This window comes from Sebastes fasciatus, chromosome 23 (genome assembly GCF_043250625.1).
Source record: "Sebastes fasciatus isolate fSebFas1 chromosome 23, fSebFas1.pri, whole genome shotgun sequence".
NCBI classification, from domain to species: Eukaryota; Metazoa; Chordata; class Actinopteri; order Perciformes; family Sebastidae; genus Sebastes; species Sebastes fasciatus.
In genome coordinates, this window is record NC_133817.1 from 3341726 (window position 1) to 3364899 (window position 23174).

Here is a 23174-nt window from a genome sequence, read left to right on the forward strand (position 1 = left end):
CAAAAAACTGCATGTGATTATCATAAAGTGGGCATGTCTGTAAAGGGGAGACTCGTGGGTACCCATTTTTCAAGTTTCACCTTCCTCGTTTCATGTGTAGTCCTCCCTCTGCATCCACTTTGAAAGTGATTTTATATGAAAAATAGTGTGAAATGTGTAAAAAGTTTCATAAGAATTACGATAGGTTTCATTTCTGTCACATCTGTCTTGTTATAAATATTGCTCTGCATCATTACAGTGAACTGTCTTCATGATCAACACAACACACTCACAGATGGTGTTCCAAACATTTTATTGCAGCCGTAGTTGCTCAAAATAAGTCATGATTGCTTTGGTTGCACTCACTGAGAGTATGGTTACTCCCAGAAAGCCAATAGATCCGGCCACGATGGAGATCATTGTCACCGGCTCTGCCCCTGCAAAGAGATGGACACAAGTCATTTAATCAACTCTGTATTTAGACTTCACACTGAACTTTACGTTAGACTTACAATAATGATAAAAATTAAAAAAAATCTAACAAAACTGCATGAGCTGTTATCAGTATACATTACTTCAATAATTTCAATTGTGCAAAAAAAAAAATCTAGCTCGCCTAAAAAATACAATAATCAGTGAACTCACAGTGAGACGGTGGGACTCCTGACGTCCCCCTCTCGTTGACCACCAGCGGTCCAGCCGACACGACGGCAGCTCGTGTTCCCTCTCTGCCCGTCCGACTCACTGACCTCTTGCTGCGCTGCCGGCTGGTGCAACTCTATTACAAAATTAGGCTCAGTTGGTGATTTTCACTCCTCTACATTTATTTGACAGAGTTGGGTCGGCATTTTGTCATTATGAATCGTTCTGGCTAATTAAAAAGTAGCCTATATCAGCAACATGTGCCGACAGCATCATGGCACTAAATCCATTAGTAACTAGAATTGCTGCCTTGCGGTTGTATGCCACACTGGTGCGGTGGCCATTAGAACAGTAGCTAGAATAGACCAGTAACCTGGAAGAGCTGAAAATATGTCAACAGATAACTGGTGTTAAACATCAGCAGGTCTATCTCAAGTCTTCAGTTTACCTTCGTACAGTCTTCCTCAGGTCCACATATGTTGGCCAGGCAGTGGATGTAGATGGGCAACTGCTGGGGCATGGTGAACATCTGGACGGAAAACCTGCTGTTCTGTGCCAGGCCGTTAACAGAGAGCCAGTGGAACGTGTCGTCAACAGCACAGCTGGGGACGAGAGAGGATAACATTCAGGACCGTTATCACCCACTGCAACTCAAGCAGTTCAAATATACATTATCAATAAAGCAACGTAAACATTTTACTTACGGGGGAAAGTTTGCTACAAGTAATACTGAATCTGATAAAGCTCAGTGAACACACATTAACAAAAGCAACAATTACTGATGTTAATATGCAGCTGCATCAAGAGATTAAAAAGAAAAACTGTCAACGCACTGAACTGATGAGTGACATGTTCACCTACCCATCCTGTAGAAGAACACCCCGGACCGAGTCCTGTGGGTCGGCGCTCTCGGTGGCCCAGCAGGACTCCACCTGCAGGAGCACGTCTGAAGCAAAAGAGTTGTTGGTCTGCAGGGCCACCTGGAGGTACAGGGTGTCCGTCGACTCCAGGGCGATGATCTCCCTGTAGCTGTCGGTGTAGGACCCGTCGGTGTACAGGCTCATGGTCAGGCCCAGCTGCAGTGACGAGTTGAACTCCACCAGGGAGACGGAGGAGAGCCTGCAACCAAAGATCACTTATTAACAATGCTATCTTTTTTTTAATTCAGACACAGAGACAAAATATGAAGATGTTGGTCTCACCACAGCATATCCACACCGACGTGAGCGTTGCGAACATAATGCCGCGGGTAGACACACTTCCAGACGACGTTTAGATCCCGCCTGCTGATGGTTTCCTCCCTCGTCAAGGTCACGGTCAGAGTGTTTTGGAATTCCATGTGAGTTTTATTCACCTGGAAAATCACACACGCACACTTAGTTTTGGTAAACTCATACGTCACACTTCAAAAGGGTAGAATAGACTATAGATAATAATAGTTCTTCATACTGAATTTCAAAAACACAGCATCGAGACTACAGGTGACACATCTTAATTGGTTGTGATTATGTTTGTATTACAGTTCTAATGGTGAGGGTTATTGTATTCATACCATGGGTAATTGGCGTAAGTATTAAGAAGATGCCAATTATTATGGCGGTATGGATTTGTAATTATTTTGCAAACACTTGTAAATGCAGATATGAAGGTTCCTTTCCCATAAGAATGTGACTAGGGATGCACCGATCCGACTTTTTCAGTTCAGATACCGATAATACACAATACAATACACCCGCCAAGTGTCGATCGGATGAACGGTTTTCAAGATATGTGAAGGACACACACATACAGAGCTTCCTTGGCTGGATTGCTCTATAGTTACAAGCATTTTGCTGTTGGTACATATTTTATCAGTATTTATGTTCTCATTACTTCAAGTGGTAAGCGCCTCCCTGCAGCACACAATCTGTCCATCACTCTGATGAAGTCCTTTTTATCTTTTAATGATTTTGAAAAGGTAATGCATGCTTTTATCACCACACGTCTTGATTATTGTAATGCACTTTACGTTGGTGTTAGCCGAGCCTCTTTGAAAGCAGCTCTTCTTTTAACTGGTACACATAAACGTGAGCACATCTCCCCGATTCTGGCTTCTCTTCACTGGCTTGATTTTAATATTAACATATAAATCGTTAAATGGGCGAGCTCCAACTTATCTATCAGACCTTTTAAACCCACATCTTTTATCAAGGACACTCAGATCCACTGAGCAGTTGCTTCCGACTGTCCCGAGGTCTAGGTTGAAGCTCAGGGGTGACCGAGCCTTTTCAGTTGCAGCTCCAAATCTCTGGAACGCTCTGCCTCCACATGTTCGACTGTCCCCCACACTGCCTGATTTTAAATCAAACCTCAAAACACACTTTTATTCATTGGCTTTTGGCTCGGCATGAGAGTCGACTATTTTAATCCTTTTTTTCCTTTCCTATTGGTCTCAACGTTTTTATTATTTTAATGTCCTGTTTTAAATATGCTTTATAAATAAATTGGGATTGGACTTTGTAATGCAATGTCTTTTTATTACTTATCAGTCACTCACCCGCCTCTCAGTTCCACATTCAGAGGCTTTTCGTGATGTGCGGAAGTAGTAGAACACGCCGCTCTCCTCCACCGTGCATCGGCCGTCGTTCAGCCGCACGTCAACCTTTCCTCCGATGTGAGAGGTCAGGTAGGGTTTTGCTATTCCACCAATCAGCACTTTATCCAGACACCGGCTGAAAAGGCCTTTTTCTGTTTCAAAACAAGGCTCAGAGTCAAAGAATCACACTGGTTGCACACTCTAATACAGAAGTAGTAATGTTTGCAGCCGTCGTAACTGAATGCAAAAGCCACAGTGGAAGCAGTTTAACATAATCCGTCAATATAGACTGTTAAAATGTGTTTCATTGGATGAGATATGTAACTAAGTTTACCATTGCAGACAGGACGTGAACCCGCAGGACGCTTCATGACTGAGCTCACATCGTAGTGTCCGTGTTGGCACACACAGGTGTAGGAGCCCAGAGTGTTGAGGCACAGAGAATGAAGAGGACACGGAGTTCGCCTGGAGGAAGCACACAGATCTGGACCTGACAAACAAACAGTCAAAGAAAATAAGATACAACAGAAGAGTATTAATCTGAATTCTATGAACAGACTATTGAACAAGTTGAGCTGGTTTTTCCTCCGTGACCTACCGACCCAGTGAACAACCCCATCTGAAACCATCATGTTGCTCGTATTCAGGGACTCGATGTAATCCAGCAGGTCCTCGACAGGTAAAGGCACGTCTTCTTCAGCGGCGGACGCATCAAAAGACATAAACAGAACCTCGGTTTTGTCTGGCTCTGCTGCAGGCTCAAAGGTTTCCAGCTCAACGCGGACCGGCAGGTCGAAGTCTTTCAGCAGCTCCTGCAGCTGAAGGACGCACATAAACATATGATGCTTCAAGGACAAGGACGGCAAACTTGAATAGAAGAACATACTGTATGCCTGGCTGAAATGTATCTGAAAAGATTTTTATCTTGCTGAAAAAGAAACTTTAAGCATTTATGAAGAAGTATAAAACAGTATAAATAAAGAACTGCACGAGTGTAGTTTCTCTGGAGTCAATTTAATAAAAGTAGCCGTATGAGTACTGGATTTTTGGAATAAAATAAAAGGGAGACATCTAATTCAAATATTTAAGATCATTTTGTAGCACAACAAATCCTGCAGAATCACTGGATGTGCAGTACGTGATCACTGACGTAAACCATGCATCTTCTCCCACCTTATCTTTGAAAATCTTGCCCATCTTAGCTCTGGGTTCTGACGCGTCGTCCTGTAGCTCCTCAGGCAGCGACCAGGGCACGACCATAGTGAGAGTCATGTTGGACACATCCAACTGCAGATCTACAGAATCCACGAAAATAGAAACTCAGTGGGTTTATCATGAAAGTATATCATAATCAGATCAAACTCCAACAGACTAATGGTAGCTCAGACTGACCTAGGTCCAGAGCGGGTCCAGCAGCCCTCAGAAGGTGGTCTAAGGATGAATTGGTTCCCTCAAAACACAAGTGAGAATGTTCCGACTCCCACCGCCCGCCGCATTCCTCCCACACGTCGAGGACGTAGGTCTTCCCTTCCTCCAGCCCCGAGAGATGCAGCTCCGTGTCGTCGACGCGGCTGCTCCGGATGGTGGTGCCGTTCTCCAGAGACAGCTCGTATAAGAAGGCCACAGACGGCTGGTGGGTGTCGCGTGGGATCCACATTGCGGTGGAGTCGTTGGAGCGGTATCTGAGCTCGGACACGCCGTGAGGTCCTGGAAACACACAGCATCACGACATACATAAAACAGATACTGTGTATAATTCAGGGGTCTCCAACAAGTAGCTCGTGAGCTACTAGTAGTTCAGTGTAGCATCAATGATAGTCCCAAGGTATTTATGTGATTGCACATGTTCAATAGTTTGACCTTAATGGTTGTGACTTCAAGCATGTCTTCTAAAATTAGTTTCTCATCCGTTTCTACGTTACCCGTGTTGGCTGTGACCGTCTTGGCGCTCATGAGCACGCCGTCTCCACACAGCGCCTCCACCTTGGCCCGGTGCTGATGGCACGGCAGCACCCCCCCCACGGTGAAGTTGGTGATGAGCGTGGTGCCCTGCAGCGCCCCCTCATGGTAGACTCTGAACACGGAGATGGACGAGGTGTTCCTCACCTCCCAGCTCACGGTGTAGTTGTCGGGGCCGAAGGACGTCTGACGCAACGCCTCGATGCTGGAGTGAGCTGAGGAGCGGAGAGGGGATTATGTTAACCACGATAGTCTCTTCTAAAGGTCTAGAACTATTAATCAGTTCGTCAACTCGTGCCGGACTCACCAGAGTTTCCATCGTTCAGGACCATCTTGCTGTAGCGGGACTCCATCCCCGCCTGGCAAACCGTCTGCAGGCCAAACTTAACCCTGACGCAGGGCTCCAGGTCAGACAGGGTGAACACAGAGTTGTCCTTGTGCCAAAAGAGCACCTTTTCCGTGATGTGGTCTGTGCCGTTGAGGTAGAAGGCGGTGAGGAGGAAGGAGGAGAACTTCTCGGGGCAGTCCCAGGCCAACGATATGCTGCTGCTGTTCCACGACGTCACCTTAAAGTCTTCGGGAAGGTCTGGGTCTGGTGGAGAAGGGATAAACAAAGTGTTTTAAACCGGCGATTGCATTCGTTGTCTCATTGTAAGTGAGAAATATGTTTGGGTTTTTGTAATCCATGTGATGTGGATGTCCATACCGGTGATAGCAGAGAGGCAGGTGAAGGAGCGAGTGCCTTCGGTCTCCACACAGGGCACGTAGGAGCTGCAGGCCTCCAGAGCTGCGAAGCTGTAGTGGTTGCTGTTGGTAGAGTCCACGCTGAGAGCGTTAAAGGAGCCCTGGTCGGTGTGGTACAGGGTCACCGTGGAGCTGTTGTTGACTGCTGGGCGGTTCTCCACCCAGGATACCAGCAACGTGGAGAAAGTCCTGGACTCGAGCTTGACAGGGAGACGCATAGTGTGGCCTGGGAGGAGCAGGAATGGAGTTTCAGTCATACAGAGAAATAGTCATTTAAAGCATTATTAAATATAAAGGTTAGAAACAGGAGTAATCAGCGAACCAAAGTATAAAAAAGACATGTCACGGGAGGTTATGTGCATGATGAGTATGAGTCTAGGGCGATCAACGTTAACCCAAAGCCCAAACCTGAACCAAATTATCCCCTTCAAAAAACTGAGGGCAGGTCAACATTAAAAACAAGAACATACTTAATAAACACAAACAGATAATCTCACCAATTGCAAGGAAGAAGTTTTCATCCTGGTGGAAGAATAATGTGCCGTTTTCACATGCAAACACCGCAGTGGGACTCATCGAGTCCAGGAAGCCCTGAAGGAAGAACGAGGGACCATCAAAGTAGTTGTGAGATGTACTACCATGACCATCCATCTGTATATTAATGTAGTTTGATGACATGTTATATCAGAAGTACCTTAGTGGCATTCGCCGGTTGCTCTCTGGGTTTCTGCCGGCCTCTGATTTTAGTGAACTTCGTATCTTAGATAAACACATTTCATTAAACATTTATGGATTTTTAGAGAGTAAAAACATTGAAAGAAAAGGTTAAAAGATGCTTACTTGGGGTGATTCTGAAAGTCCATGCCTGAACAGAGCCTCCGTACTGAAGTGTCAGCTTGTTTTCAACACCCGGGGACACCGTCAGGGAGGTAACTTTACCCACCTTCCTGATGGATTTTAGTGCTGTATCGTTGAGCCATATGTTTCCATTGTGCCTGAAAGGATGGAAGATAATGAGGCCTTGGTAAACTCCCATTTTCATCCATATTATTCCAAATCCTATTTAAAAACCTGTCTAACATTATCCTGCTTATCACCACATAGACACATCTAAAAGAGTCTTTAAACCAAAACAATTCTTGCAGAAATCTCCAAATGTCAAACGTTTTTGATCCCAAATCACAGCATGGCTTTTTCTAAGGTGTTCCTCAAGGTCTTGGTGTCTCAATGTGGTATTTTGGAGGGATTATTGATCATTATTATCAATTCTTGAGTTGCAAAAAAATGGTTAAATTTAGCACCAAATCTGTGTAACAAATGGGATTAACCCAAACATTGCTGCAACAATTTATTGATGCATAATACAGCATTCAAAGATTCAAATTACATTGAAATAATGTGTGCCGAATTTACCAGGAACACATGAGTCATAAAATATCCTGAGTAATGTTTTACCACATGTCCAGATTTGTCAATTAGCTGAGAAACACAAAATTGTGTTTCTTGTAAATGTAGTTTGGCGTGAAGTGCTCTTCAAACAGCAGAGAACTTGCACTTGATCAGGCTAAAAAATAAGCATTGTGTTAAATACTGTGTGTTTTCTAGTGTTTACCTGTCCAGAGCATCGTCCTGGCTCATCCAGCATATTGAGAAGGAAATATCATCGCAAAGTCCTGCAGGAAAAATCAACTAGAATATCTCCAAATGTCACAAAAGTTCATCTTAACTCAGTGATATATACAGAATGCTACTCACCAAATGATATAATATGAGGCACCAGCATGAAAACCAGCAACGAAAACTTTAAAGAGTTCCTGAAAATATAAAAGTTGATTAATTCCAGAGAGAGAAGTGATGTTAAACCGACTGTCAATACTAGTTTTTCTTACATTTTCTTAGTAATTCCAGCAGAGGAACGCATGTTGTGTTTATTAGAGTCTGGGCTGAGCAGGTGACTCCTAATGAGGCACAGGTGTGTGCTGCGTTCAAGCACCTGCTCGGATTCACCAGCTTCCTGAGGAGATGGGAATCCTTTGCATCTTATATTTTAGCCTCTAGGTCAGGGGTCATTAACCTTTACTATCAAAACAGACATTTTAGGCAAAAAAAACAACCAAAAAATCTGTCTGGAGCCGCAAAACATTTGATCATTGTGATGAAGGTAACACAGTTTATAGTCTAAGTATATAGGATATAAGTCTAATGCAGTGAGGGACAAAGAGACAATGTACGACGGAGTATTAGGACCACATTGAGGGAAAAAACATCTGAGATTTACAGAATAAAGTCGTAATATTACGAGAAAAAAAAGTCGCAACTTTACGAGTAAAAAAGTCATAATATTACGAGAATAAGGTCATAACTTAACGAGGAAAAAGTCGCAATATTATGAGAGTAAAGTCACAACTTTACGAGAAAAAAAGTTGTAATATTACGAGAATAAAGTCATAACTTTACAAGAAAAAAAGTCATTATTATAAAGTAGTAATTTTACTTGTTAGTTTCTTTTTTTCTCGTAATATTCTGACTTTATTCTCGTAATATTACGACTTTATTCTGTAAATCTCCGATGTTTTTTCCCTCAATGTGGCCCTAATACTCCGTAGTACATTGTCTCTTTGGCCCTCACTGCATTAGACTTATATACTATATACTTAGACTATAAACTGTGTTACCTTCATCACATTGATCACATGTTTTGCGGCTCCAGACAAATTTCTTTTTTTTATTTTTGCATAAAATGGCTCTTTTGATAGTAAAGGTTGCTGACCCCTGAAATAAAGAATCACTACTGCATGTTGTGGTGCAGAAGGCCTGTAGGTGGCGTTGTGCACCCTGATGCAGTCCACCATCTGCAATTTAGAAGTTCACAAATAGATGTTTCAATTGAACATCAGTAACTGATCAACGTGAATATAAGAACTGTAACAACACGTATTCCTTCATGGAGCCTGCTGTATTATCCCGTGTGACTCTGTGATTACATTAAGCAAAGGAGGGACGACTTGTCTTCTATTAGTGGTCCTGCATCACCAGCTTTTCAGGGTCTACTGGACGCCACTCAGCGATCGGACAGAGACACTTTTGTCTGATAAGTCTTAAAGCTAAATTGGAGTCACATGTATGCACAGTCTGTGGAGAGTTTCAGGATTGCGGGTGCTGCGACTTTCCTACCTCAGCCGGATCATATTCAAGTCAAATCATGATCTGAGCAGCAGGGAGTCTTGGGGGAAAGTATAAGAGTATTCTAACGCAATATGGAGAGCCGGCACTGTTTGCTGCTGCTGTGCACACTAAGTTTAGCGCTGGCCTCTGGAGAGGCGACGAAAAATGATGATGACATCGACCTTGTCAGCTTCCTGAGAAGTATCTACCCCGGGCCGCCGGGGGGAGACGAGCAGTTCATCATCAAGAGAGACTTTGAGTTAAACTCCCCGAAGGAGCCGGGACGCCCCGAGGTCCTCTCCATCACAGAGCAGACCAAAGTCAAACCGGTCGATCGGGATGCTCCCGGACCCGTGGTGTTAACCAAAGACGGCCGCATCAAGGGGATTACGGTGGACAAGGCCTATATATTCTACGGGGTACCGTACGCAGACCCTCCCGTCGGGGCTTACCGCTGGAAGCCCCCCAGACCCGTGAGTCCTCGGCCGGGGCTTTACGACGCCTCCTTCCCCAGGGCGTCATGCATGCAGGTCTGCAGCGGACCCGTCACTGAGTGTCCTCGGAGAGTAAGGAACAACACAACTTGTCACTTATTTGCATGTTTTTGTATAATATTTCACTTCAGGATGTAATAGCATGTCTGGTATTTTGGCATACAGTGACCAAGTTTCACTTAATAGATCACCATCATTAACAGTGAAGGGTCCTAGTGCTCTGAAGACAGATTAAAGTTTGGGGGATTTAACTTTTTCTCAAAGTCAAAGATACTGCAGACGCATAGTTGATGGTGGATGGAGCTGGAAAGCCACCAGTTATTTGAGCTGAGCCATGGAAGTATTACAAGAACTGCATTCTGGGCTCCAAGATGGCGCCCAAATTCATTCCAATGAAATGTTGCCCATCCAGTCAGTTTATGCCACGATACTGTTTCTCTCCTTCTGGTTTGCTTCCACATTGAGCGACTCATGTCACATGCACAGAGCCGTCTCTCCCTGCATTTTAGATTTTAGAAATACTGAGTCCAAGTTCTCCTGAAACACCAAAAACATCTCTAAAATCTGAACCAATTGTGAAGGAAATACTGAAACTTTTATTTATTCTTTGCTGGCTTAAAAGTAGTCAAATTAAATATTTTGAATCTAAAAATGCTCCATTCAGCCTGTAGAATATCTACCATGTCAGCTGTAAAATCCCGTTGGCTTTAGGTCGAGGGAACCAGGGCGATGCTAACTTCCTGGTTGACCTACAAAAATATCCCTGGAGCACTCAATGTGAAATTCAAAGCATAATCTATTGCCTCCACACGGCACTCAACATCTAGCCACAGTGCTGACGGAGCTAACAGTGTTAACCTGAGGAGGGCGGAACCGGAGGGTGGGTGCTACGCTTTCGCGACGGTGTTATCAGTGTAACCGCCGTATGAGAGCAGTGCAGAGCGGCGTCCGTGAGCTAGCCAGTGGAGCACGCTCACATGCACTAACGATGCCCGACGATGTCAACAAAGCACGGAGACGCTCTGATTACAACACACACAGAGTGACTTCATTCTCTACTCAGGTAGACATTACTCCTCTATATCTTTACATAGACAACAGTTGTTTGCTGCTACATTAATGCTCTGGATATCATAATATCACATATCAACCTGCCTCGTTGTAGCTTGCCAGAATAGCAACCTAGAACTAAATAAAACTGAATGATTATTTCTTCCAAACAGGTCAGTGAGGACTGTCTCTACCTCAACATCTTTGTACCTCTGGATGTGAACTTCATCTCCCCACTGGGGAGCCCGCTGCCCGTCATGGTGTGGATTCACGGAGGAGATTTCATAGCCGGCTCTGCCTCCAAGCCGCTGTACGACGGACGCTTCATCACTAACTTCACCCACACTGTTGTTGTCAGCCTGGAGTACCGGCTGGGTGAGAAAGTTTGGTGGTGTTTCACTTTTATTAGAATAACATATATTACCATAGAGGAAAGCATTGTTAGCCTACATATTCACTATACATGGCATTACTCTAGAGCGAAGTCAGCAACCTGCATATCTTTCGCTTTTTTTCTCGGAATATTACAACTTTTTTTCTCGTTAAGTTCTGACTTTATTCTCATAATGTTATGGCTTTATTCTATAACTCTCAGATGTTTTTTCCCTCAACGTTGCCCTAATACTCCGTAGTACATTGTCTCTTTGGCCCTCACTGCATTAGACTTATATACTATATACTTAGACTATAAACTGTGTTACCTTCATCACAATGATCAAATGTTTTGCGGCTCCAGACAGATTTCTTTTTTTTGATAGTAAAGGGTTGCTGACCCCTGCTCTAGCATATTAATATGTATGTGAATCTATGAAAAACATGTATAATATGCAATAATAATCTTATCTGGGTATTTACCAGTATTGTGTCCTTTAATGGCCTTTTTCTAAATTGCACTAGATGTGCAGGAATAAAGGAAGGATGACCTTTAGCGCTGGAGCTGGTTTGGTACAGGCAACGAGCATCTCGTGGTAGACATTAGTACAAATAATGGTGTGTTTATTGTAGAGTGTGTGTGCGTGTGTGTGTATGTGTGTGTGTGTGTGTGTGTGTGTGTGTGTGTGTGTGTGTGTGTGCGTGAGACAGTATGAGAAAGGCTAATGTGTGCCTGTCATTATCTAAAATGGCGAGCAGAGATATGTGGACGGTAATTTGGAACTCAGAGGAAATGAACGTCTTGCTGGAGTCAATTACGTCTGATCGTGTGATTTTATGCCTGATTTAAGGTGCTTTTGGGTTCCTCTTGTCGGGAAAAGACCCTCACTCCTCGGCGGTGGGGAATTATGGGATCTTGGATCAGCAGGCGGCTCTTCTTTGGGTCCAACGGAACATCGCTGTGTTTGGAGGTGATCCCAGCAAGGCAAGCACACACTGTTGGGAGAGGACCAAAACAAATTCAATCAAAAAACTTCTCTATTTATTATTGTTTCTAAATCTAAAAATCTAAACCTTTGTGTAAAGAAATTAGGAATATTTGACAGATTTGGTCAGGTAGCAAATGTGCTGTAAGGTTGAAGAAAATATGTCATCCAATACAAGATTAGGATTATTTTCTCTGACTTCTCTTGCTGCTTTTTACTGTAAAATACTGGATAGTAGGGATGTTAAAAATTAACAGTTTAACCGTTAACTGACATTAAGCATTTTAACCGATAAACACTATCGGTTAAAACGATTAAAAGAAATGTTAATAATTAATTAAAAAGCGGCGAAAAACTCGTCACTTAAAGGAGAAAAGCTGGTCCACCTTAAGAGGCGAAGCCTGGCGTTACAGATACAAGAAGTTGGCTCCCGTCTATAGCTCGCTTGAGCGGAGGAGTTGTAGCCTCGTAGCATTTATTCACCGACAAATAAACTGTACACACACTGTCTGCTACAGCTATAACGCCACCGACAACACACATACGGTCTGTCGGAAATTCGCTGAAGTTACACACATACGGTCGTATGTGTGACAATGGCGAGCATGAAGCTACCAGCAGAGCTACAGATGGTCACGTAGCACAAACACACACACTGTTTGTCGGACAATCGCTATCGTTAATTCGGGCAGACAGAGTGTTGTTACGCTGGACAGACACACAGCGGACAACCTGCTTAACTAAATTAAATGTGCGGTGGAGACTTTTACTGGGAAAGTGGCTGCATGTCCACGACACTACACGCAGCATCGTGACTGCTAAGTTAGCGCTCCCGGACGGTGAACTGGAGACTCAGTTGTCTGTTGTGTTCATACACTGCAGCTGGTGCACCGCTGCATGCGAGGCAGAAGTCTTGTCGGTTAACGGTTAATAATTGGTTAATGAGGGTCGGTTATCGGTTAAGAAAAGTTGTCTAAATTAGCATCCCTAGTAGCAAATGTTGTGCCATAAGGTTGAAGACAAGATGTCATCCAATACAAGACCCACCCCAAGTGGGGTTATGATTATTTTCTGTGATAGCTTTATCTCTTTATACTCTAAAACAGTGGTTTTCTCCACTCTGTTGTGTTTTTTGTCAGGTGACGATATTTGGGGAGAGTGCAGGTGCTCAGTCAGTGAGTCTTCACCTGATGATCCAGAGCAGCAAGCCTCTGTTCAAACAGGCCGTCCTGCAGAGTCTGCCCTTCTCCATCCCTCTGAAGACCAGGTGAGGACCCGTCGGGTGAGGGCTGGTACTGCTCACTGGTCTGATCTGTGCCTGGTTGAAGTAAAAACAAAATACGGTGGACTTAAAGTATTCATTTTCCTTTTGTTTCCTCAGATAGTATCAGGGTGAGGTGTGTTTTTCCTGAACTGTTCTTGTATTCAAACAGACGACTCCAAGCTGAACTGTCATGTTTGTATTCCTGCGTCTCGTTCCCAGACACGATGCCCTGAAGCTGGGAAGAGACTTCGCTAAACAGACCAACTGCTCCGTGAGCGACATCGTCTGCCTGCTGTCTCTCACCCCGCAGGCCGTGCTGGCCGCCCAGATGAAAACAAGTAAAGCGCCACAAACACAAACGGCCGGCCTACGCTCGCCAAATTTAGAGCCAACAACAGGGCTGAGGGCTGCCCACACAGTTACATAAGAGGGCAGGATATATAATAAACTATGTTTATCTGCAAAAAGATGATGAAAAACATTATTCTTATCCTGAGCCATGGCATTTTGGAGAACAAAATCATGAAAAGCTGAGGAATAGTGGGCCTCTGAAGGGGCAATTAGAGGGACTTTACCGCCTCACAGCACCAAATGACTGTAATATACCTGACAGGGTTATTGATCAGTAGCACCGACGCTGCGATAACGTCAGCAGCTGCTGTTTTCTGCCTTTCAGGCCCACATATCTGGAACAAAAACACATAGGTGACGAGACATTTCAGCTCTGACTTTATTTATTTAATTTACAGTACCTTCATTTATTTAGCCAGGAAGGTTCACTTTGAAGAATCTGATTTGTAGATCTAGTGCTACAGCAGTGAATAAATAAATAAATGACTTGATAAATAATAAAAGTCATTAAATATAGCAAAATAATATTAAAAATAAATGTAGCCATTAATTGATCAAATGTGGCATAAATTAATATGTTTTAATTTGCTTCTTTATTTATTTATCTTTCTATTACTTCCATTATCTATTTAGTCTTCTGTTTATTTTCCTCTTTTATTTATTTATGTTATTACTTTTATTAAATTCAAAATGTATTTATTTATTTTTTCATTTATTTTTAAATTTATGCATTTATTTATGCACGATTTTCCCTTTGTATTTCACCCCTTTATTTATTTCCCCAAACTCCCCGAAGTTTAGCTCGTTCAGAGTGAGAACTAAATAAATATAAAAATTAATAAAAATATAAATAAAAGGGAAAATTAAACAAAAGAGTAAATAAATCAGGGAATTAATACAAAGGTAAATAAAAAATAATAATAATTAAAACAGAAATATCAATTTATGTTACATTTTATCAATGAATTAATGGCTGCATTTATTTTTTTAATATTATTTTTGCTACATTTAATTGTTTAGTTGTGAAAATCAGACTCAATCTAACCGACGTGTCTTTGATCTCAGGTTCCAAGATTGTGAACCCGTTCAGGTTCCTGGAGGTGTTTGAGACGTGGGGTCCGTATATCGATGGGGAGTTAATAAAAGAGCAAGCTGTCACTGCCTTCCAGAAGGGCCACTGGCAGAAAGAGAAGCCGGTGCTGCTGGGTAAGACACACATGCACACACAAACACACATTACAGTACATTTCGGAGGGAAATATTACAGTTACAGTCTGGTGTTTTTTAACCCACCCATCCACCCCGACCTGCATTACTTTTAGTAGGTATAGCTACGAATGATATATGAGACCAGCCTGACCATTAAACATCAGTTCATTCTGGTGTTACCGTGCCTCGAGACTAACCTCTGGCCCGTCTCTCAGCAGTATGCTTTCTGGAGGACTCCCTCTGGCTCTCGTTATAACACTATTTTTTTTCCCAAGATCATAACAAAGCTGAAGGCAACGTACAGTACATGCTTTCTAGGTAACTAAACCGCCTAGTAGTGACTCAAGGTGAAAGCTGAAGCCTTAATTACTTGTCGATGTAAAACTGCCCACAGTCATAACAGGTGATTCTTACACCTAATGACAATCAGACAACGGGAAAAGCTGCAGTCAACATACTGTAAGAAGTCTACGTGTTTTGTGTCCTACAGGTACGACCTCAGAGGAGGGGGTGATCTTTGCGTACGGTGTCTTCACGAAGCCGGTCTCTGCGGTGGAGAGCACCGTGTACATCACGGCCATCTTTAAACAGCACGCACTGCGGGTCCTGCACAAGTACCTGCCCCTGTACAGGGACGCAGACCGCAGGGACATGCTAGCTCAGGTAAGAGGAGCAATATTCACAGTCTGTTCGTTTGCAGCATTGGAGCTGATATACAGTCCCAACACATAACTCGTCAAATACCGACACTTAGTCAGCAGCCCTACGCTTCAAACTACGACGCTCTAGTGTTAGTTTTGGACATGTCGTGGATGATGTGTCAGTTTCCGTGGGTGCCGTCCACCTCGAGAGCCGTCCATATAGTCCGTTACCTTGTGTAAAAGTTCAGCTTTATCACCACTGTACACAATTCAGTGCTGCTCCTCGGCTCCTCAAACACAGCTCCTATCATTCGCCTACAGAGGGAGCTGCAACTCCAGTTTTTTCCCTCGAAGTCTGACTCCAAAAAACACACCACAGTTATTTTCATTTCTCCTCCATACTTTGCATGAGTGAAGCATGTGGACCAACTGGAGTCAGTGACTTCTGTCTGTTTGAGATGCAGCCTGACTGCTCTCACTGAGACGCGACTCATGAATATCTACCGTGACAGGAGGGATGAGCCGAGGAATCACAGATGAAGTCTGGACTGGTCTGTCTTAAGCCCCAGTCACAGGAGACTAGTATTAACTGGGAACCTCTAGTGATTTGTAATAATTGCGGAGGTCGTCTGTGATCTTAATCCTGTGCGAATCTGCCATGTCTGTAATTTGTCAAGTAAAAATTCTAGGGCTGTCAATCGATTCAAATATTTAATTCCGATTAATCGCAAATTAATCACACATTGGAGTGGCCAAAAAATATATATTTACGTGCAAAATAATTGTACGAAGAAAACCACCCCTGGTTTGTAAAGGCCTTTAGACTGCATTTGTTTTAGCCAGGTGTACCTAATAAAGTGGCAACCAATTATTAAAATGTTCATATATGTGTAAAGCTGCACTTATCTATATTTTTGTATGAACAAGGGGCCTTTGGAGTTTTATCACTGTGAGAATACAGAGGTGGAACGGCTCATGATGACGCAGCCGTTCTCTTTCAGGCTCATGCAAAGTGCAAGGTGGCGGCGGCGGCCTCGGGGAGCTACAGGGGGTCAGGAGGTGACACTCCTGGACATATTTAGTATTCAGTCACAGTTCATGGTGCAGTAGGTAGACTGTGGAGTCACAACCACAGTCTGCCCCTACACACACACACACGCACGCACGCACGCACGCACGTACGCACGCACTCTCACACACACACACACACACACACACACACACACACACACACACACACACACACACACACACACACCTCTTGCATCTTTTCATAAAGGGCAGTTCTCCAGAGGACCGGGGGACCAGTCTGTCACAGAGGAGGCTGATGCAGAGAGCTCAGCACGATGCTTTCTGTAGAATTGATAGGTTGCTGGTCAATCGATTAAAATAGTTACTCACGATTAATCGCAAATTAAGCACACATTTTGTATCCGTTCAAAATGTACCTTAAAGGGAGATTTGTCAGGTATTTAATATCTAGTGAATGTTCAGTGGACGTTTGTGCAGAAGTAACTGCTGCAGCTCCTCCAGACCAAAAGAGGTTTCCCGTGTCTTGTGAAGTGACGGGGCTCCACAGAGAGAAACGTTATCGTCTCCGACCAAAACTCCGGCGTCTCCCCTGTTCCCTCCGGCCACGGTCGGGAGGCTGAGGCAGGAAAAGCCAACACTAGGATCAGCATTGATTCATGCAATGCTCCTTCATATCTATGTAGAGCGAGCATAAGCGCGAGCAACAGGACGCTGACTTTCGTTGACTTAACGGCCACAGGTGTCGCTGTTAACAAGCAATTTCTGATTCTTACAAACAGTCCTTTTAAGTTAGTTGTTCCAAATGATTTTAAGGTTGTTCCTCCATGGCTTATTTTGGACTTACAGTTGTGAGAAATTGCTGAAGAACTTCCACACCGACGACATGTTGTATGAGATGTTACTGACTGTGCCGCTGGTCGGCGACGTAAAAACCATCATGTTGCTGCTACACACGTGTCTGACCGGCAAAAAATCGGATATATGAGATATGATCTGGCTTCAATCGGCTGCTGATCGATGGTGTGTCTCTAGCTGTTAGTTTAGGAAGCGCTTGATTTATGCAGCAGATCTTTCAATGAGCGAAGCATTTTAAACGTCAATATCACAGTCGATCATGTTCATTTAATTGTGGGAAGCCAAAATCGTGATTAATATGCATTTAATTGTGCAGCCCTAGTGGAAAAAGGGCAAACAGAGAGGAGAAAAGATGTAGGGCTGAAAGAGAGAAAAGGGACACATGGTACACATTACATAACCTCATTTCTACCTGTGTGTGTGCACGAGGCAGGCTACCAGTGTTCGGGTACAGTATGTGCTTGTTAGCGATTAATACATTTGTGCTTGTGAGGATAAGAACAAGTGAATCTCTGTGTGTGTGTTTGTGCATGTCTTTCCATCAGCTCTAGCCAGCCTGTTTGTTTTCAGGTGTTTTCACATGTGGGGCTGTGTAGGCGCAGCAGTTGCTGAAAAAGACACGCTGGTTTCCCGGTAACAGGCAGAAAAAGACGGTCTGCCTTCATTTTCTTTTCGTGTCCTTTTAGCCGAGAGGGGAACAATAGTTTGTTGCTGCTCTGCTCCCGGCCCGTCTCTTTGTAGGTGTCTGATGCTAATTAGTCTTATTCATTCCCCTTTTCTACAAAAAACACTGCAGAAACCAGAAGATACACTAAACGTAAACCTTGAACCATTCTTCAACTTGCAAAGCAGCTCGTTTATATTTCATTTCCCAGGTTTTATAAAATATCTGAATGCAGTGCCGTTTAGTTATCGACACATGCAGTATGGCTGAAACTCCCAGAGCTGGATCAGCACCAAAATATATCCCACTGATCCTGGCCTGAGCCACTAATGTTCAGTTGTCACGATTATAAGCCAATGAGAAACAAGAGGGAATATGTAACGTCGTTCAACAGAGGTAATTATGAGAGAAAAGACATTCTTGAAAGAATAAAGGAATAAAAGATAATAACAAATTAACATAAATCCCATAATGTGAGTGACACAAAAACAGTAAAATCCGTAGACGACAGACACAAAGAAATGAGTCAGTGTGGTCATGAGTGGGAGGTTTAGTGTGTTGAAGAAGGGAAAGAGTCTGTGATGTCAGGGAGGAAGAGATTTGTGTTTGTAAGAGGAACAGCGGAAGGAAAAGAACACCCGATGTAAATCCATTATTGCTGTTAGTCTGCTGACACTGTGAGTCTATGAAACGCATAAAAACATGACAACGTAGGCCTCATTTAGCTTCCTGTCTGACACTAGCAGCTCTGTGAGGCTTTACGTAGCAATGTTTTGAGCAGCATAGTTAGGTTAGTTGGTAATGTTAACCATAGCCACATTTTAGTTTAGCATGTTCGTCTATTAGTTAGCAGTTCCGCGAGCGCTGTACCGGACTATTGTGGTGAAGAGGGAGCAAAGAATGAGATCGTGGATACAAGCGGTGGAAATGAGCTTCCTCCGTGGGGCGGCTGGGTCCAGCGTTAGAGATAGGTTGAGGAGCTCAGACATCCGGAGGGAGCTCGGAGTAGAGACGCTGCTCATTCACGTCGAAAGGACCCAGTTGAGGTGGTTCAACATCTGATCAGGATCCTCCTGGACGATGGATGGATGGATGGATGGATATATCTATAGTCTGACCAGCTGTCTGTCTTTCTTCCCTCTCCTCAGATCGTCACCGACTACGTCTTCCTGTGTCCGTCCAGGAGGTCGGCGCGTGCCGGCACAGCATCGGGCAGCGAGGTGTGGACGTACGTGTTCGACCACGTGTCGTCAGACCATCGTGTGTGGTCAGGTCTGACTTTCTGCTACCAGCACGTCTGCCACGGCGCCGAGCTGCCCTTCCTCTTCGACTCTGCCTCGGTGGCCAACTTCACCCTGACGATGCCAGAGAAGCTGCTGTCCAATCGGATGCTGTGCTACTGGGGCGCCTTCGCACACACCGGCGACCCGTCCTCGCGGGCCCAACAGACCACTTTCTGCCGGGAGCAGCGTCTGCCCGTTTGGCCGCGCTACTCCGACACCAGCAGCTGGCTGGTCATGAACCTGACAGTGCGCTCACACGCACAAGTGGAAACCAGGAACCATATTTGTGACTTCTGGGACCATCTGGGCATCTATTAGTGAGGCTGGGCAGCTGTTGGGTTGCTTTGCATCGAGGTAGTATCAATACATGCTGTTCTCTTTTCTTCCTTAGAATGTAAAGTCACAAAATCTTACAGCAGGAAGTTGCAATGTTCACAAAAATATATGCATCAGTATTAAATATGACCTTTTAGGAATCACTACCTCGCTGCAATTATTTCAATAAATCGTTGGTCACCAGTAGGAAAAAAAAGCCCCACCATCTTCCCTTTAACGTGAGAAAGGATCCTCAACCTGATCTTACTCTCATCCTGAAACTACATGACACTACAGCATTAAAGTGTAGAGACGGAGAAATGGAGAGGGTCTAGAGGAAAATTACAGTTTCAGTTTTGAGATCAACATCTTTGTGTAAGCTGTCAGATAAACACGCAGTCAGTGTCTGTTGCTAGCTAGCTAGTTTCTGATGAATAAACACAAAGTGCAAAAGCAATCCATAATCAAAATTTGCAAGCAAGGCAAAATCAACCAGAGATGGTCATTGGAAACCGTTTGGAAAAGGGGCAGGCACTTTCAAAAAAATACTTGGCAGGTGATTGGATGAACCGCCTGTCAATCAAACTCTTGCCGAAGCCAGTCGGGAGAAGAGCGAAACATTACGTTCTTTGCTCTTCTCTCAATGAAGAAATACTCTCCAGTTCTGATGTAACTGATGCCATTGCAGCATCTACGTTAACCTCTTCAGGGGTCGTGTCTAGAAGGTAAACCCCAAAGTTGCGAAACTCTCGCAAGATAGTTAAGGTGAGGCTTTAACCTAGAATGGTTCAGGTTATGATAGGTCCTCAGGCAACGAGAATTTTCCCACGTTTTTTGCAACTTGGGTGTTACTTTCTAAACACAACCCAGCCACTGTTCTTGTCCAGAACGTCTAGTCGCTTCTCCGTGTCGTCTCACAGCCACCTTAGCCACGCCCCTAGCAGCCAGTAGCCCCTCACAGGGCGCCGATTGGTCCGTATTCATTACTTGAAGCCTGATGTGATCTTGCGACGATCGCAAGAATCCAACTGCCGTGCAAGGTAACTCTCAAATCCTCCGAGGATTAATTCTATGAGACTATAAATTGACAGGTCGAGGCTAGACAAAAAGAAAATGCTGGTAAGAGTCCAGCCGTCTATTAGCGCTAAGTGATAAAAATGAGTCAACCAAAGATAAGTGTAAACCTTATTTTTAGCCCTGTGAAAGATTCTGTTTCCAACTTGTCAAATGTACTAAAGTAAAATCAAACAGTGTCGGAGAAACTAATGTACTGTGACGTATGTTTGTCATTTTAAATTTTACTTGGGTCTGAATCCCAGAGCTTGTGTCCTACATGAAATGTACTTTTGTGGTTAATTTGTGTCTGAAGGTATGAGATGGATTTGATTAAAACCTTTCATTGTTATTGCCGATTTTAGACTCTTTTTAGGGGAGCTAAAGCACACCTAAATTTAATCTCATCACCCATAAAAATAATTATCAAACCCTCTGAGACCTGCGGGATCTGGGCCGACATTACTGTCTTTAAGAGGCTGTAGCGGGCTCGGTCGTAAAGCCAGAGTGAAGTATATTGGTGTTTCATTGGTACTTTTATAAGTATGTAGATTTATGGGGGTACTGGGATTAATGGCTCTTTCAGACACAACGTGGTTCGAGTTGTGCTCGCTGCTGGATTCAGTGTATATCCCAGCATGCCGCGCCCAAAGTTCAACCTGGTTGAAGCAGCGCCCGTTGAGCGGCGACGCTGACGTTGCTGCGTCCACGCTTTGCTCGACACAGCGAAAAGCCGTCGTGGCACGGTGCACGCCATTGGAAATGATTGTTTTAGAGCGCAGTCGTGCTGTTGTTCATATTGTGCCTGAAAGGGGCCATTAGGCTTCAAGGACAACGTTTTTTGTCTATGCCTGGTTTATTGCATCACTCTGACTTCCTGTTGGATTCTGGGTAAAGATGTCTGTTACTCTCGGTCACTCCAGCCAATGTGTGTCTCAAATAAAATAAATCTTTAAAGCTGCACTGATCAATATTTTGTATTGATAATGGAGAAAGTGACTATAATGAAAAAAGATATCACTCATAGTAATAAATTATCATCCAATTCTGCAGTTCTTCTCAGTCCTAAGAAATGTTTTAGCAACTTTCAGGTCATTTCTTTTGTTTTGTAGTCGACAACTTTACTGTTTTGGTTCCCTCTCATTGCTCTCTTTAGTATAATTTCCATCAGCAGCAGGCAGCTGTTTTCAGTGAGTAAAGCTCTGATAAATCCACCTAACCAGCACCAAAGGACAGAGAGACAAAGTTAGCAACTAGGGGTGAACACAGTGGAGCATTTAGCAGCTCAAGAGACAGATATTGTTTCTCAGGAGTCGGTGGAGACCAAAACGGAGCTAAAGAAAGAGTAAATATTGGATTCACCAGGTAGTGGGGCAGCTAAGCTGAAATATTCGTAACAATTGTGCATTTTGTGATAAAAGCAACAAAGTTGGCAAAGATGTAGGTTTATATGTTAGGAAAAGATATAGATATCGGGGCGCCGCCAATTTGGCCCCTAGACGACGTGGCAGCCATATTCCAAAATGGTCGTCAAATAGGCGCTAAATATTTGGTGTATTCAGTCGTTTCATGCTTGTATCATTGCTGTGTTTAATCGTTGCACTTTGGCCACTTGAGAGCAACCAAACAAGCTGTAACAGACATCACAGATATATTATACCCTTATAAAGTTGATAAAGTAAAGACATTAGCGAACGATTGCCTGATACGGAGCAACATTAACATTCTTATAGATTTGTGTTTCTGACCACCTTAGCGGGGCAGTTAAACATAACAATTGTGCATTTTGCGATAAAAGCAACAAGTTTGGCACAGATGTAGGTTTATATGTTATGAAAAGATATAGATATGGGGGCGCTGCCAATTTGGCCCCTGGGGGCCGTGGCAGCCATACTGACTGAATGAATACACCTTTAGAACGGCAACATTTTGGAATATTTAGCGCCTATTTGGCATCATGAAGGCAAGGGGGTGACGGTTGACCCTGAAGTGACCATGCTACTTTTATTTGTTTTTTGGCGTTTTTCTCAGGTTATAGATTTAAAAAGAAGCCGTAAAAAATTAAGAGGTAAAAAAAAAACATGTCTGTGATCTTCTGACATCTGATCTCATCAGCTTGAAAACACCTTGGAAATCATTTAGAGTCATAAAATCAGTTTTAGGCAACATTTAGGAATATTTAGCGCCTATTTGGCGGCCATTTGGGAGAATGGCTGCCATGGCCCCCAGAGGCTAAATTGGCGGCGCCCCGATATATCGAGCGTAGCGTTAGTTCATGCAGGCCATGATGTCAAGCTCTGCTCATACGATGGCGATCAGCTGATAACAGCTGATCTTAAGCCAGCCCAATCAGCTGATGCATCAGCTGACAGATCAGCTGATTCCTCACTATGCATTCATTGGTCAATTTCATACAGGGCACCTTATTTAAGCTGCTTCAGCCGGCCTACCGTTGCTGCTTCCTCTACAAGCCGCTCGCAACCCGCCTCCACCCCACCACCTCCTTTTAATACTGTTTCTAGGGCTGGGCGGTATGGCCTA

At 43.8% G+C, this 23174-nt stretch overlaps 2 protein-coding genes across 2 annotated transcripts; one reads left to right on the plus strand and one right to left on the minus strand.

Annotated features, from left to right (window-relative positions):
* Positions 1-273: 273 nt before the first annotated feature.
* On the minus strand, positions 274-7938 carry LOC141762261 (uncharacterized). Its single transcript, XM_074626304.1, has 19 exons — positions 7789-7938; positions 7655-7713; positions 7512-7572; positions 6740-6894; positions 6594-6658; positions 6397-6490; positions 5862-6125; positions 5463-5747; positions 5119-5370; positions 4589-4903; positions 4370-4491; positions 3795-4014; positions 3531-3686; positions 3158-3348; positions 1824-1975; positions 1483-1740; positions 1070-1223; positions 625-757; positions 274-416 (listed from the first exon to the last, which is right to left on the minus strand). Exons 1-19 carry the CDS (start codon positions 7818-7820, stop codon positions 292-294), a joined length of 3093 nt encoding a protein of 1030 aa, XP_074482405.1. The 5' UTR covers positions 7821-7938; the 3' UTR covers positions 274-291.
* Positions 7939-8687: 749 nt separating this feature from the next.
* LOC141762279 (cAMP-regulated D2 protein) lies at positions 8688-20674 on the plus strand. The gene is made up of 8 exons (XM_074626338.1): positions 8688-9630; positions 10782-10983; positions 11832-11965; positions 13106-13233; positions 13450-13568; positions 14647-14787; positions 15281-15453; positions 19131-20674. Exons 1-8 carry the CDS (start codon positions 9157-9159, stop codon positions 19581-19583), a joined length of 1824 nt encoding a protein of 607 aa, XP_074482439.1. The 5' UTR covers positions 8688-9156; the 3' UTR covers positions 19584-20674.
* Positions 20675-23174: the final 2500 nt, after the last annotated feature.